This window comes from Panthera tigris, chromosome C1, assembly GCF_018350195.1.
Source record: "Panthera tigris isolate Pti1 chromosome C1, P.tigris_Pti1_mat1.1, whole genome shotgun sequence".
In the NCBI taxonomy this organism is placed as follows: domain Eukaryota; kingdom Metazoa; phylum Chordata; class Mammalia; order Carnivora; family Felidae; genus Panthera; species Panthera tigris.
Window position 1 is genome coordinate 93,324,102 of NC_056667.1, and position 17,354 is coordinate 93,341,455.

The 17,354-nt window shown below is 42.0% G+C and overlaps 1 protein-coding gene across 1 annotated transcript in view; it reads left to right on the forward strand.

The window, feature by feature from the left end:
- The first annotated feature begins 93 nt into the window (after positions 1-93).
- Positions 94-17,354, forward strand: part of RBM15 (RNA binding motif protein 15) — a 28,281-nt gene continuing 11,020 nt past the window's right edge. Inside the window, exons 1-3 of the mRNA XM_042998154.1 lie at positions 94-3,751; positions 7,857-9,423; positions 15,527-16,250. Of these exons, the coding sequence (XP_042854088.1) occupies positions 886-3,751; positions 7,857-7,903 (2,913 nt within the window). The 5' untranslated portion in view covers positions 94-885 and the 3' untranslated portion in view covers positions 7,904-9,423; positions 15,527-16,250. The remainder of the gene's footprint in view (positions 3,752-7,856; positions 9,424-15,526; positions 16,251-17,354) is intronic.

Genomic DNA, 17,354 nt, shown 5'->3' on the forward strand with positions numbered 1-17,354 from the left:
GAACCCGCGGCCAGCCGGCCCTGCGGGCCCCAGCTTTTTCAGGCTGTTCTGAAGCCAGCGGGACTGAGATGGTGTCCGCTGGGCGCCCCGGGACGGCTTCCTGAGGAATCCGCCCCAACAGCCCCTCGTCCCATACAGGTACTAAGTGGGCGGCCCAGAAGTTTCGAGCTCCAGGAGCCCGAAGCACACCGAAGTACGCCGCAGGACCAAACAAATGTTTGAGGAGCGAATGCCGAAAGCGCGAGGAGGCGGAGCTAGCTCTGGTCACCATCTCGCGACGACTTAGTGACGTCGCACAGCAAGCGCGTGTTCTACTCTTTCACCTTCAGTCAGCCTTAGTATACGGGCCTACCCCTTTAAGCGAATGATGGACAGTTATTTCAGCCTATCAACTTCCTCGTCAACATCCAATCAGATTTAAACTTCTCTCAGCCGCCCTGGAGTTGGAAGAAGAGGTCCAAAAAGGGAGCGCTTTCTCTCTCGCGAGAGCGCTGTAAGCTGGCCTTTCAGAAAAAACACTGGAACAGATCGCCCGACTTCCCAAATAGTGGGTTAAAGGATGGAGTCACAAACCAATGAAAGGAATGAGGAGGTGGGATCACTGCTTTTACCGCGCTAGAAGTACCGTTACAGGGCAGACTTTTTGTCCAATCAACACCTCCAGACTTTGGGTCAGGTGACCCTAGAGTGCGAGGGGCGGAGCTACAGCCTGGCGCGAGGAACCGTTAAGATGGACAACGAATATAACCAATGAAATACACCGACTAGGGCGTTGGGAACCCAATAACATTGGTTGGGCGGGCGCCTTTCCGGAGCGCGGGGAGATGTAAAGACAGACAAATCATTTTCCCAATGAGACTGTAGAAGAGAGGAGCTAATTGACCAATGAGGACTGTGGGGCGGGAGCCTTCGCCGCGGCGGAGTCCAAGATGGCGGCGTGCGGTTCCGCTGTGTGAAACGAGCGCGGGGCGGCGGGTTAATCATCTCCGCGGAGACGACCTCCGACGACCCGCAACAATGAAGGGAAAAGAGCGCTCCCCAGTCAAGCCCAAACGCTCCCGTGGTGGTGAGGACTCGACTTCCCGCGGGGAGCGGAGCAAGAAGTTAGGGGGCTCTGGTGGCAGCAATGGGAGTAGCAGCGGAAAGACCGACAGCGGCGGCGGTTCGCGGCGCAGCCTTCATCTGGACAAGTCCAGCAGCCGAGGTGGCAGCCGCGAGTATGACACTGGTGGGGGCAGCTCCAGTAGCCGCTTGCATAGTTACAGCTCCCCAAGCACCAAAAATTCCTCGGGCGGGGGCGAGTCGCGCAGCAGCTCCCGGGGTGGAGGCGGGGAGTCACGTTCCTCTGGGGCCGCCTCCTCAGCTCCTGGCGGCGGGGACGGCGGGGAATACAAGACACTGAAGATAAGCGAGTTGGGGTCCCAGCTGAGTGACGAAGCGGTGGAGGACGGATTGTTTCACGAGTTCAAACGCTTCGGTGATGTAAGTGTCAAAATCAGTCATCTCTCGGGTTCCGGCAGCGGGGATGAGCGAGTAGCCTTTGTGAACTTCCGGCGGCCAGAGGACGCGCGGGCGGCCAAGCATGCCAGAGGCCGCCTAGTGCTCTATGACCGGCCGCTGAAGATAGAAGCAGTGTATGTGAGCCGGCGCCGCAGCCGCTCCCCTTTAGACAAAGATACTTATCCTCCGTCTGCCAGCGTGGTCGGGGCCTCTGTAGGTGGTCACCGGCACCCCCCTGGAGGAGGTGGAGGCCAGAGATCGCTTTCCCCTGGTGGCGCAGCCCTGGGATACAGAGACTACCGGTTGCAGCAGTTGGCCCTTGGCCGCCTGCCCCCTCCACCTCCGCCACCATTGCCCCGTGAGCTGGAGAGAGAGCGAGACTACCCGTTTTATGAAAGAGTGCGCCCAGCTTACAGTCTTGAGCCAAGGGTGGGAGCTGGAGCAGGTGCTGCTCCTTTCAGAGAAGTGGATGAGATCTCACCCGAGGATGATCAGCGAGCTAACCGGACGCTTTTCTTGGGCAACCTAGACATCACTGTGACAGAGAGTGATCTAAGAAGGGCTTTTGACCGCTTTGGAGTCATCACAGAAGTAGACATCAAGAGGCCGTCTCGGGGCCAGACCAGTACCTATGGTTTTCTCAAGTTTGAGAACCTAGACATGTCTCACCGGGCCAAACTAGCAATGTCTGGCAAAATTATAATTCGGAATCCTATCAAAATTGGTTATGGGAAAGCTACACCCACCACCCGCCTCTGGGTGGGTGGTCTGGGACCTTGGGTGCCTCTTGCTGCCTTGGCTCGAGAGTTTGACCGATTTGGCACCATCCGCACCATAGACTACCGCAAAGGTGATAGTTGGGCGTATATCCAGTACGAAAGCCTAGATGCAGCTCATGCTGCCTGGACCCACATGCGTGGCTTCCCACTTGGGGGCCCAGATCGACGCCTTAGAGTAGACTTTGCAGACACAGAGCATCGATACCAGCAGCAATATCTGCAGCCTCTGCCTTTGACTCATTATGAATTGGTGACGGATGCTTTTGGACATCGGGCACCTGACCCTTTGAGGGGTGCTCGGGATAGGACACCACCCTTGCTATACAGAGATCGTGATAGAGACCTTTATCCTGATTCTGATTGGGTGCCACCCCCGCCCCCAGTCCGCGAACGCAGCACTCGGACTGCAGCTACTGCTGTGCCTGCCTATGAGCCACTGGATAGCCTGGATCGCAGGCGAGATGGCTGGTCCTTGGACCGGGACAGAGGTGATCGAGATCTGCCCAGCAGCAGAGACCAGCCTAGGAAGCGAAGGCCACCTGAGGAGAGCGGGGGCCGGCACCTAGAGAGGTCCCCTGAGAGCGACCGTCCCCGAAAGCGTCACTGTGCTCCTTCTCCCGACCGCAGTCCAGAATTGAGCAGTAGCCGGGATCGCTACAACAGTGACAATGATCGATCTTCCCGTCTTCTTCTCTTGGAAAGGCCCTCTCCAGTCAGAGACAGACGAGGTAGTTTGGAGAAGAGCCAGGGTGACAAGCGGGACCGTAAAAACTCTGCATCAGCTGAACGGGATAGGAAGCACCGGACAGCTGCTCCCACCGAGGGAAAAAGCCCTCTGAAAAAAGAAGACCGGTCTGATGGGAGTGCACCCAGCACCAGCACTGCTTCCTCGAAGCTGAAGTCCCCTTCCCAGAAACAGGATGGTGGGACAGCCCCTGCAGCCGCAGCCTCTCCCAAACTCTGTTTGGCCTGGCAGGGCATGCTTCTGTTGAAGAACAGCAACTTTCCTTCCAACATGCATCTGTTGCAGGGTGACCTCCAGGTGGCTAGCAGTCTTCTTGTGGAGGGCTCAACTGGAGGCAAAGTAGCCCAGCTCAAGATCACTCAGCGTCTTCGTTTGGACCAGCCCAAGTTGGATGAAGTAACTCGACGCATCAAAGTGGCAGGGCCCAATGGTTATGCCATTCTTCTGGCTGTGCCTGGAAATTCTGACAGCAGGTCCTCCTCTTCCTCAGCCACATCAGACACTGCCACCTCTACTCAGAGGCCACTTAGGAACCTTGTGTCCTATTTAAAGCAAAAGCAGGCCGCTGGGGTGATAAGCCTCCCTGTGGGGGGCAATAAAGACAAGGAAAACACCGGAGTCCTTCACGCTTTTCCACCCTGTGAGTTCTCCCAGCAGTTCCTGGATTCCCCTGCCAAGGCACTGGCCAAATCTGAAGAAGATTACCTGGTCATGATCATTGTCCGTGGTGCGTCCTAAAGTCCATGTGTAACTTGTATTTACTACTTTGACATGGTTCCTGTTTTGTGATGTATAATGGGATACAGCATCAGATGAAATTTTCTTTTGAATTAGTTGTTTAGTTGTAGCTTTTCTCTTTTTTATATTTTTATAAACCTTTAAAATAGAAGTCAGGACAGTTTAGCTATTATTTTAAGCGAAAGGGATGCCCTGAAGGTAGCAAGCAGATGGGTTTACTTTAATTAGGAGTTCCCACTCTTAGGAGTAACTTTTTTTCCTCTTTTTCTTCATTTTCTTTTTTTTTTTCTTTTTTAACCTTGAGCTTAAAAAAAAATCCTCAGAGTTACAAGCCCAAAATTTTGAAAAGTTGGGATTTGGAGAAGAGCCCACTTGACTATATAAAGATGATAATATATACCTAAAAATGGCTTGAATCGGTATTTAGGTTAATAGTTCCTATACCAGAAGTGTTGTTTGTATGGCTGAAATTTGATCAGGAATCTTCAAAGTACAAACTGGTAAATTGTATAGCAATGTAATTATTTTAATCAGGTATTTGAGTATTTCTCTTAAAATACACGGTTCATTCCCCGAGTGTCTGCTCTAACACATTTTTATCATTAGTTAAGTTCTGTATCCCGTATATGCACTTTTGGTTTGTAGCTGTAACTGTTCAGTAAAAATTGAGGAGTAGGTTACAAACCATATATGTCTTATGCTAGTATGCAAGAAGTGGGTAGGTGTTTTTAAAATCAGAATTCTTTGGTTAGTTATTGGTGTGTGGTGGTGTTTTTACTGACTTTCAGAGAGGTATAGCAGGTACAGTTCTAATTTAATTGTGCGTATTTCAAAACTTAAGTGTTTTTCATCAAAGATGAGTTTTTGTTTTTGTATCCATGCAAATTTCTGATTTCAATAATAGAAAGAAGAGTTGTCTGCAGGCTCATAAGTCAGCTTTTGTTTTAGTGGGCATTAATTAGCCATATCTGGATCACAGAAATTTTTTAAGTCATCGTGAAATGCCTTTGACATGCTCTTTTTAAATTTTGCCTGTATTTTTATTTTCATTTATAAGCAGTAGCGATGGCATTACATTATTGAAAATGTTTTGAATGTCTTTTTCACTGGTGTCCAACCACAGAGAACTGAAATGTCAGTGTAGGAAAACCCCTTTTTATTGTTGTATTTCCCAGACACCTGGAATTAATACAAAATAATTTAATCCAACCAAATAATTTAACCCAACCTCACAGTTTGGTTTTTTTTATTCCAAAGCTGAAGGTTATAGTGATTTCTGGTTCTTAACAAGGGCTTTTGCTGCATAACAGTAATGGATGATTTTCTTTTTTTTGTCTTGTTTCTTTATCCCTGTCCTCACCCCTAGTTTCTCAGGTCATTAGTAAGTATGTTTTCCCCCTTGATTTAAATGCTGAGGACTTTAGGTAAGGCCCTTGATATTTAATTATGATTAGAAACTCTAGGACCTTTTGGATCATGGTCATGTTTCTATTCTGTGAAAGTGACTTATAGAAAGCCTGGCAGAACCCAACTGTTTTCTTTCTGTTATCAAAGCTGGTAGTTTTGAAATAGCACCAATAATAACCCAGGGAAATGTCATGTAATTTGTTTATTTTCCGTTATGACAGGTGTCTAATGCATGTCAGCATGAAATCCTCATCACTGCTGTGTCATCCTTTTTGGTTTTCACTATGCATTTATAAACTTTCTTTTTAAGTGTGGAGGTTTTTCTAGGGTTTTTGTTGTTTTTAAACTGGAAAAACTAGCCATTGTGATAGAAGGAAGGTACTAGGCTGTGAGCACAAAGGTCCTTGGTGTGCTTGTAGGGAAAATACCTGAGATCCTACAAGTTAAGACCTGGTGCTTTTTGCTTTTAAAAACCTGTACTTGCCACACTAATATGGAGGAGACACTGTTCCGAAAGTAACGTGAGTTTGCAGTCTGCGTACGTGGGGTCAAAGTACAGTTTGGTTAGATACATTTTTCCAGTTTAAATACTCTCACTAACCATTAACTTTTGAATATCTTTTGATAAGAAAGCTGGACAAATGATTTTGCTCTTTTAGAGAGTGAAGTCCACGACATATAATTTTACTCTAATCTAAAGTGTGGGGGTTTTTTTCCCCTTTTTCTTTTTTTTCTTTCTTTCCCCTTTTTTTTCCTCTTTTTTTTTTTTTTTTTTTTTTTTTTTTTTAGTTGATGTGACAACCAACCGAAGAGTACTGTGGTTTTTGCTCCATGTTTGTTTGAATCTTTATCTGACATGGTGGTTTTTGTTAGGTCTGGGCAATTTGTGCTTCAGTTTTTTGAAACAATGGCTTGATACCATTTCTAAATGTATGTATTAGAAATAACTAATTATGTTTAGTTTGGTGCTTACTTACAGAGTGCCATCGTCCAGATGAATCTCTTAATTTGTGTTGCCCATTCCGCTGCGTAGGTTCCTAATATTGTTAAACTATTTAAGCCTTCAGAATAGAATGAAAAGCAAGAGTCTAAAGCTATCTGGTTCTAATTCTCGTTAGCCAGAATTTCATAATCTCAATATTGGATGTTCTTTATAACAACCACTTGTTTCTTTTACTTTAAAAAAAAAAAAATACTCGTTTGGTTGATTTTTCTGGAACTCAGCTCAAATGAATGCAAAGAAAATTTCTTCAGTATATTATATAATGACATATTAAGTATTACTGGTGAAAAACATCAAGCTAATTAAGACTTGAGATCCACAACTCCAAAGTTTATGGAAAATTAAGCAAGCATTCAGCTCCTGGCCAATTTTTTACTGTTATTTTGTTAGTTGTAACTGGGATTCCTATTAAGTGTTTTCCACACAAAAATTTAAATTCCTGGTTTTACATGTGTGTCTACATTGACTGTGTAGATAGAGTTTTCCCTTTAAGGATTACGTCTTAAAATGTCCATCCTCTGGCCGGTATAAGCTTTTGTTACATTTTGAAGGTCACATACTCTGGCCCTTAACTCAGATCACTTGAGGTACAGTAAGAAAAATAAGGTGTGTGTTTGTTGCTTTCAGAGTCAAACACTGTTTGGATTTATTTTGAAATGTTATGAGCAGGTTTTCACTGGCCATATTTGTTTTGTTTTTTAAAATTTGAAATCCACTTTTTTTAGACCGTGAAATTGCTCATTATGCAAATTCAGCTTGAACTGCAATTTGGGTCCATACAGGGACCATTCACCGAAACCTCTGTGGTGATAGAATTAGGATCTCCTCTTGAGAAGAGGGCCTTAATGACCTTTTTATGTGAAAAGTTTGGGAGAGAACTTCTGGATGTTTTTTTCTGTTTCTGCCACAGTGTTTGGTTTTGAGATAGCAGTTAGGTATGAGGACAAGAAGAGAAGTGGGGTGGAGTTGGCCCCGTTAGCAGTCTGCTTCTAGTGATGTCCCTAAAGGGAGACAATGATTTCAGGTAACCACAGTGAACTGTCTAGCTGAGTAAAAAGTTTTATACGTGTGGTTTAAACAGAGTTGAAAAGTAAAAGTCCTAAAGCGTTCTTTGGGTGTTTAGCAATTGTCTGTACGAGTGTTTTCTTAAAATAACAGCGGCTGTCTTTGGTAACCCAGATGAAGGTGGATTTTTAAATGGCTTTGTATCTTGACCCCTTTCTATAGCAACAGAATAGTTCTGTATTGTTCCATATAAATTACAGAACGAACACAGAGGGGGTAAAAGTTTGACTCCACCTTTTTTTTAGTTTAATTTTTTAAGTTCTACTTAGAATATATTGATCATAAATTGATTGTAAACTTCCTGTCTTTCTGAATTTGTTTGATATGTTTTACTCAGTTACATGAGTACAAGGGGTATTTTCAGTCCTGTAATCTTCGCTCAGTGGCAGTCCTTAAAAAAGTCCACCCTGTTGTTCTACTTGTTATTTGTCTATTCATACGGTAAACTCATTCAAGGTATGTGCCAGTGGGTATTATTGGTGCTTTTTGAAGTCAAGCTGGATTATCCAAGGAAGGTCTTGTTAATGTTATGTTCATCTATAATGGCATAGGGGAAATATATATATTTTTAATATTGTAAACATTTGTACTGAATAACCTTTTTTTCCCCCCCCGCAAGCAAAACTGGTGAACTGCGGATTGAAGATATGGAATTCAAAGCTCTAATGGACCTTTTTGAAGAGAAGTTATGGCTTATGTGGAGTTTACATGGGCCTCTTGATGGAAGAAAGCTAATCTGTTTAGTATTTGTGCATTTTACTAAAATGGCAGCTTAAAGTTGTGTATCTGCTATTGTGATGCCAATGCCGGTGTTTTAAGTGGAAAAAAAATGACCTCTTGCTTTGTGCTGTGTACACAAGATTTCTGGAAAAGTAAAGAAAAACCCTTTTTATGGCTCACACAGCTTAAAAGTAGCTGTCACTCAAACGTGCGCTCACAGTTGAGCTGCTTTTGTTTTATTCTAAATAAATTGTTTCTTTTGAGGAAAATGTTTTTCTGCCTGGAAGTGAATTGACGGCAAACCTTTGACCCCTTTGTTTGCAGCTGAGGGGGTTCTTGCTGCTGCTCAGATCTTGTATGTCTTGAGCAAGAAGCAGGGAGACCATCATTTTGACTATCACGGTGTGTCAATTCTGAAGGATCACTAGTGTTACTGTGACCCCCTTTGTTTGCAGCGAAGGGGATCATTTGCTTCTCGGTCCTCAACTTGATGAGGAAATGGTGCTGTTTGCTGGCACGCAAGAAGCCGGGGCAAGCACCGTAAGCCTCACCACAGTGCACGAGTCGGGGGCTTTGCTGGTTTGAAGAGCCGGAGTTGCTGAAATTTAAGTTTTGATTTATTTTGTTCACCCATCACGTTTGGCCTTAGTTTCATTTTTAATTTGAAGAAAAGTTTGAGATTGCTTTATCTTGCACTTAACATTTGCACCAAATTGCCAAAAGAAGGAGAAATGCTCCGTTTGCTTTTTAAATGTTAATGATGATGTTAATAAAGCCTTTCCTGACACATTGGAGAAGCTCCTCCGTCTCCAGGGGCTTCTTCCCAGAGTTATGCAGTGATGGGTTTAGTGCTGAATGGATGAAGAGTTCCTGAGAGCTAGCGTTTGTAATTAGAACCGTTACTCGGTATCTGTGCCTTATTTGACCTGTGGTTCCACATGCCTTGGATGTGCATGCACCGTGACGGTTTCGTAGGTACGAACGCACACTCAGGCCCAGTCACTTCGGTTGGTAGTACAGAGTGTGAGGAAAAAATGGAGGCGTCCTTAAGGAGGAAAAAGTGTTTGCCTTTAGTTCCTGCGTTATCCTGTACAGGGGCTCCTGAGCTTTGGAAGCTGTTCCCAGTACAGGAGAACAACTCCCCTGTTTGCAGCAGGAGACTTCGGTGCACAGTGACAACGCTGGAGTTCAAGAGGAAGCCAGCAGTGCTGCACCGTGGGCTTCAGACGCCATTGTCGTTTGCCAGTTTTAAACTTAACTAGTTGCAGACGAAGACCACCTTGAAATGCAGGCTTGTTGGGCTTGTTTTGAATTTTAACCTCGGATGGAAGAGCCCTAGTGCTGTCTGTCTCCATGCGGGATGATGCTTACTTAGGCAACAGGTGATTATCAACAAAGGATGCCACGGTTATACTCTGCAAGGTGGTGTTCCAGTGGCAAACAGCTGTGTAAACTCTTGTAAACAGGTAAGAGGGTTTTTAGAGGTCAAAAATGCATTTGATGAATAGGGTGAGGGCTTTGGCTGGTTGGGGTATTGTTTCTCTGATTGCAAGTCTTTAGGCACTCTGCTGCCTTTACTAGCTCTCTCCCCTCACCCAAGTGTGTTGTGTTTGCAAAATCCCAGGGGGAGCTTTTGTGCTACTTGGTGTGTGTGTGTGTGTGTGTGTGTGTGTGTGTGTGTGTGTGTGTATTTTTTTTTCTTAATTTGCATTTGAAAAATTTTTTTCATGTGGGAGCCAAAATAGTAAAATCCTGGTTATGGATTTGGGATGGGATTTACAGCCTTGATGTCCTTTAAAGTTTTGATGTTTTCTATTAACCACGGCCTTCACCCTTTGTGGTGATTTCATGGTACTGGGAGAACTTAACTGCTATAAAATGTTGCCATTACAAACACTGATTCTAAACCTCCAGGTCAGCATAGAGGGAGAGAGAGAGAGAGAGAGCGAGTGCGTGCGCGAGAGAGAAGAAAAGTACCATCAGACTGGAATGATAGATATTTTAGCCAAAATGGTTAGTTTTTTCCTTGTCTTCCAATGAGATTAAATTATAAAAATAACTACAGTTTGTGGGAAGTGACTAGGCAATGTTATGAGAAATCCAGCTTTTGTCTGCTCTTCCCATTTTCATTGTCCATTTAGTCCTACCAGCCTTTCGAGCCCTTCCAATCTCTCACGCCCCCAACATTAATCAAGTGTCAGGCTTTGGCAACTTAACACGAGCACGACTTTTTTAATGTATAATACAACTAGGTTTCCTTTATTTTAAGTGGTGTTGAAATTTTGAATAGGATTTTGCTCTTCATGAAATTCTTGTTTTCTCTTTCCAAAGGGGAAAAGTGAGGTACAGTGGGTGTTTGTTTTTGTTTTTCAGTTTCTCAGTGTGTCATTTACAACATTTGCTTATGAGTTGGCTGTCATCTAAAGCTTTGCTAAATAGTCCCACCTATATTTCTTCAGATGTTCTATACCTGTCGAAAATGTCAATTTCCAGTGTATTTTCTTCCTCTGGCTAGTCCATACTGAAAGCCCATTAAGTAGTTTTTCCAACTAGCAAACAAGTATTTTAAGTCACTGTAATGGTTTAAGGAAGATTATGTTAATACTCTTTCTGCATGTTTGGTTATCTTTCTAAGGTCTTGGGTTTCATCTCAAGAACAAGAAGATATGTTACAAATAGAACATTTGTTTATTTGTATATGAGATCATATCATGCAAAATGGGAAGGTACACAGCATGACAGTCTTTTGAAACTACGCATGAAATCATTTTGTTTCTAGCTGCACCGTGAACGAAAAATTAATTGGGCTGAGTGTTAGATCTAGAGTTCTGGTTTTATAAATTGAGACCTGCCCTTTTGAATTATTTGTGTGCTTTTGCAGTGTCTTCCATATGGTCTAAATTTAGGATTCTACTGTAAAGGAAATAATTCCAGTAACACCTCTGAATTGACTTGTGCTCATTTTGAAAAGCCTGGCTGTATTAAAATTGAAAATAGGGAGTACTGTGACTTTAGTAATAACAACTTAGGTTTTATAAAGTGCCACTTCTGTAGCTTAAGTCACATTATTGTTTACAGGCTGTTTATCTGAAGTGGTAAATTTAATGCTTATGGCTCGTGGCAGCATCTAGTTTTCTTTTTCCAATAGGATATCTGATTATGGCTTATCTGACCACTACCTCCATCTCCCTCCCATTCCAGTTTCCTCTCCTTAAGCAATTCGTTGTATAACAGAATTCCTCCAAACCTCAGACAAGATTGTCCTTAGCAGCCAAGAAAAGATTTTGACCTTGAGGTCAAATTACTTAACATGCTTCTTCTACTCAAACGCTTAGAATTAAGCATTCAAGTAGAGTTTCTGTATAATCATTTGAATGCTGACCGCATATTAACAAGTAAAGTGCTGAGCATATAGATGAAAGTATCAAATAGTCTCTACCTGTGTTAGCAGCTTATACTGTAATTACAATATAAAAACAAGTAAATGGTGAAATATCAGGGGAGAAGTTCACAGTTTAAGACAATTACAGAAGAGCTGTCACAGGCCAGTATTTGATTAATTGCCAATGGATTTTTATAGGAGATAAGGGTGTATGGATGAGCACATGAACAGGTTACTTGAAGCTGCGATCGTGAAGAAAAACTTTACAAAATAATTTTGTTAGTTGGAGAAGGATGTGGCATGGTGAGGGAGGTAGGGCTTGAGATGTCAGGCAGACAAGCATGAATACTGTAACAGCTGGTTGATCACTGGAAAAGTTGAGCAGGCTGAAGCCTGGGCAACTTGTAAAATGGTTGGAACAACAGAAATAGGGAATCCTGAAGCGCAAGGCAGTTTGAGCAAGGTGGGAAGTGAGGACGCATAATCAGGTTGAGGCGTGTTGACAGAAAGTGACGGTACTAATAATAGCAGTCATTTGTTAAATACCCACTTTAAGCCAAACATTCTGCCAGGTCCTGTGCACACATTGTCTCCTGTAAGTCTCACCACAGACCATACTCTGACAGCTAGTGGTTGATGGAGCTAGGGTTCTAGCCAGGCCTTGGTCCCAGCTAGGGTTCTTGGTCGCCGTCTTGCCATACCTGCCTTGCTACTTTTTTCTGGAGGCTGGGATGGGTAAAGCTGCAAACTTGAGAAGATGTCTGGGTGGGTTTCAAACTGTAGAGTGTATCAACATTTGTGGTTCTTGGGAAACATGCAGGCCCTTGGCTCCAACCCCAGGCACTCTGGGATTTGTTCGGGCTGGCACGGCCCCGGAGTCTTTGTTCCTCTACAGGCTTCCCAGGTAATTCTGATGTAGTCCGTGGTCGTTGGCCACGTGTTGAGCATCACTGGCCCCCAGAGAGTAGAGTGCTGACGTATAAACTTGGAGTAATGTCGTATATAAGGCATGGGAAGGGGAGACGGTGTGGAAAAGAATCCCAGCTGAAAGAGCCAGAATAATGTCCTTTCTGTCTCTGAGGCTGAAAGAAGGAATTTGCAGAAGATAAATTCAAAGCTGTTACAGAGACCAGCACAGTGAAACTGCAAATGCCATGGAATTTATCACTGAAAATTGTCACTTAAGTCACAGTTTTATAGTCCTGTAATTATTTCTCCAAGGAATTCAATCCAGCTTAGTATGTAATTTTGCCTCATAACAGTCTGTGAGAAGGGCCACTGTTCAGTTTATGAAATGCTAAAGGGATACCAGAAAAGTTTTGGGAGTTGGTTGTTGGATACAGAGCCAGGAACTGATTGGGATATTCTTGAGTTTTCAGATGTTAATCTAAAAATAACGTGACTGTAGTGTGTCTGAAATTAAAATCGAAAGTGACTCTAGGATATGAATATATACGTGCATGTACATGTGCAAGTTGCTTTCCATGAATGAACCACACCTGTATCTGCTGCCTCCTAACTAGGTTACTAACAGGATTGAGACAGAATGGAATTATAGATAAAGTTGAGTGTATCTTTGATTTCTAAATGGTTGGAAGATTTCCTATTTTGCATTATCTAAACTGGGTTTGTCTTCAGTTAGTATGGCTAATTCTTCAAATATTTAGGTATCTGTTCTGTACCAGGAGTTATTGTAGATCTTGGGAGTATATTGGTAAAGAAAACAAATTTTTCTCATGGAGCTGACGTTCTGATGGAAGAAGGGAGATAGTGAAGTGTAAGTCAGGGCCAGTTGCCAAGGACAAATGCTGAATGTAGTAGAAACCCATTGAAAGTTTCAAGGAGGCAGAGTGATGTGACTTGATCAAGATTTGACTACCAGTCTCAGGAAAGTAACACAACTATCCTTCACCTAGTCCCAAAATCTAGAATAATGCCTGGTATGTATACATACAATAGGTACCCAAGTATTTGAAGAATTAATTCGCTACGCCAATTGAAGACAAACATATAAGTAATTCAAAATAGGAAATCTTTCAACTATTAACAAGTCCAAGATATTTCCTCCAAAGATACATTAGCATTTCAGATTCACTTTAAGACTGAAACTGTCCTTGCTCAGAGATTCAGCAGTGTTCTTTTATTTAAATAAGCATAGTAGAGATTTATTTCTTCTCAGGCTCATAATTGCTGGCCACCCTGAGATTTGAGGGCAGTCTTCTTCCTAGTCCATCCTTATTTTCTCAACGTGTCTTTTTTTATTCTTTCTGCTATTGTCAGGAGAGTTTCCACTGTGGTCATGTATAGTTTCTGGTATAACACCCTGACTATGCTTTCTATATTTCATAACTTGCAAGCTTTCTAGTGGTATCAATCCAGACTTCCATGCTAAATAGCGATTTAGTGGGTCTTCTTGTGGAATGGCTGTCACCCTGTGCAAACCAGGTATAAATGTGTATTCAGGTTTTAAGTGCTGAATTGGTATATGACCTTTCTCAGGTGACTGACAATTCTTTTCTCAAAAGAAGGACTTAATGAAAAAGTTGAGTGCATAAGCACGTTATTACATATATGTCCAGAGTAGAACTATCATTACAGGAAAAATTAACACTCTCAGGTGCTATGTACATACATATTTTTAGTTACATATTTTAATGCATATTGGGGAAATTGGTGTTCCGTAAAATTTGTATGTTAGCATATAGAAATTGACTGTCAGTAGTTTTACCTTGCTTCCAGGATAGGCATCTAGTTTGTGTATATTCTTTATATCAGAAATACTTCGGTAAACAAAGACTCCTTGACTGGAATTTTTCTGCATTCTACAGCAGAGTTTTCAAACCTGGCTGTACATTAGTATCATCTAAGGAACTTCTTGATACTAATAACCTGGAAATTCCTCTCTCAGATTCATTTACATTGATCTAGGTGGAGTGGGATTCTGCCAAGGTCCTGGTATTATATTTTTGTTTTAAGTGCCCCAAATGATTCTAATGTGTAGCCAGGGTTAAGATCTGTTGCTCTAGAGACAGGTCATAAGCATACGTACAAACACGTACAATCAACCTCTTAAGCACTGTTTGAAAATCAAAACCCAAAACTTTCAGAGTGTAGCCTTACTATTGATAGTGTGGACCTTGGACCAGCAGCCATTAGCATCACCTGGAAACTTGTTAGAAGTATAAAGAATTACAGGGTCTCACCCTGACCCATTGCATGGGATGAGAACCCTAGGTAATTCGTATGTACTTTAAAGTTCAAGAAAAGCTGCTTAAGATGTAGATACATATGTATTCTCTGTACTAAAAATGGATGTTTAGAATCTTATACCTCATACATAAGATTTTCAGATTTCACTAGTCAGTGACATTCACTTTAAAGCATTTAGAAAATATTTCCAACAAGTAGGAACAAAGAGTTCTTAGGTAGTGAGCTTCTGGTGACAGAAAATTACCGGAGGTTTCTGTCACCTAGACGGGGAGGGGTTGCTATTGCCTGTCTCGGTTGGCTCTTGCTTATTTTGTTATGCTTATGTGTTTTTTTCTTCCTTCCTGTTCCGTTCTAGTCCACTCTTCATTGTGAGATATTTTTTCATTGTGTTATTTTTTACAGATAATGGTGAGGATACTTGAGACACTGTTTGCTGATAGGTGCCCCACACGTTAGAATATTTGGTAGAAGTAGGTTTAGATCTTTCTAGGGGAATGGATATGGACAGGATTGAGAGTAAATTCTGATTGCCTTTGTTTTTTTCATTGTAGTGTGATAGTAACTTCATAAATTGGTTGTCCTCACATAGCAACAGGAATCAAGCTCTAATTCATATTAATCACGGTGATAAATAACACAATAAATATTAAGATTCATATATTACAGGGAATGGCCTGGTATGAATGTTCAGAGAATACTCTAAATTGCAATATATCAATTTTGATACAGGAATGATTTTTAATGTGTAGATTTTTATGATAGAAGATTCTAAAAAAACATTCACCAAGACACCTTTTCTTCTGTTGGTGCTCCTTAAGTTTAGAAGTGTCTGAAGCTCTAATAAATAATGTTTTTAAACATATATGGTATTGGATCAGCCTCCTCTGCTTTTTTTAATAGCCAAGTTTAAAGGAGGGAGCATTTCTAAGTACAATAATTGGTTAAACGTCTTTTTTTCCTCCTGGGTTTCTTTTTAGGAACTACTGACAATCAAAAACCTATAGCCGACTTTGGGATACGGCTTTATTATTCAGCAACTAAAAGATGAGTTCTAATTGGCAGACTTCTGGCACTGGCACTTGTCCTCCTGTTTCTATAGAAACTGGGTTGGAAGTCAGAGCTGCACAAAGGGAAAGGGTAAGTTTCTTTCAAACTCCATATTTATAAACCCATATCTTATTAACTGGCATGGTGTCAGTTTCCACATAAAGACCTACATCAGTGAACTAGAACTCAAACATGAGCTACTAATTTTCACTTGAGTGGAAACTGACATCAGGTCATTAAATATAGTAGGAGGGTTTAAATATGGATTTATTTTTCTGGTGACTCTGACTTCACATTTCTTGAAACAGTGAACTCAGTCTGATAATTCTCACTTTCACTTGTTTCTAATTTGGGGGTTATAAACCTGATTTTTATCCTCTTAGATCTTATTCTATTGTACCTTTCTGGTAAGTGAAAATTTTGGAATATAAAGTATGTACAGAGGACGTTTTAAAAGTCTGCATGAATTACAAGTCTCTTCTTTTGAGCTAAGTCTGGTTTTTTCCGTTATAAAACAAGTACAGTACTATTGACCAGTTTTTTAGTTTCTCTCCTCTCTTTGCCAAGCAGGATGAGGTCGTCTGTTGGGCACATACATTTGTTCTCATCCAGGCAGACATCCATTATTTGTAGACCTAAGACACCTGCCAGTTGGTGAGTCATCTTACTGCTATGGCTTCAGAGGGCTGTGCTACACAGCTGGGGCATTTAGGCTTGAAATTGTGTAATCAAGTGTGATACACTCCGATCTACAGGTTGGTGTATGTAGATAATGTATACTAAACTCGGACTAGCTTTGAGATATTGGAAAGAAGGCAGTATTGGCTCTTGCCCTTTAAAACGTATCTATCTCATTTCCTTGGTCCTGACATATTTCTCTTAAGGGGTAGACTTCTCTTCCCTGCTAAAACAGCAACGATGTTGGTTGACACGTAGCAAAGAGTGGGACCTCTTGGCTTGATTTCAGCTCAAATCGTCAGTTCTGTGAAAATTGTAGAAGTGAAAGCTAGAAGTCTTCTTTCACTTCCAAGTCCCTGGTCGGTTCATGGCCGAGAGTAGATTCTCATGAAAAATGTACGCCTCCCTTCTTTAACTACTAATGTGTATCGTGTTTCTGTTTGCTCGCTGGGGCTTGAATGAGGTAAAAATAGAATTGAATTTGTGATTTTGGGGGGACGGGGAGAGGGCGGCTAGGAAAAAAACTTCAGGTTTTAGCTCTGTGCTATCAACCATCTAAACATCCAGATGTGTTCTTTACCCCTTAGTAAAGGTGGCCAACTCATCCTGGTTTTAAAACTGAAAGTCCCGTGACCCAGGAACCTCCCTCATTTCCAGCCAAACCCAGACAGTTGGTTACCCTGTCTTAGTTTATTCTCTGTATCCCTAAAAAGGCCTCACTAACTTACTATTCATCATTATTATGTATAGAGGAGATTTCACAATATATTAGCTTCTGTTGGAATGTTGCCATGGATTAGGTTCTTTTTTTTTTTCTTTAAGAAATGGTTGTCATTTGCCTCAGTGATCCCAGGTAATGGCAGCTTACCTCTCAGAAATAAAACATGAATTTTAACTGATTTATTTAGAAGTTGATTCCAACCACTTTTGTTATTTTGCATTTGTGTATATGTTAATATCTTAGGCATAAATCTGAGACAATTGGGTAGATATTTGTGAGAAATAACTAGGCAGATATGTAGACAAAGCCTCCTACCAGTTGGTTTTGGCATAAGAGAAACACACTTAAGGTTTTTAGAA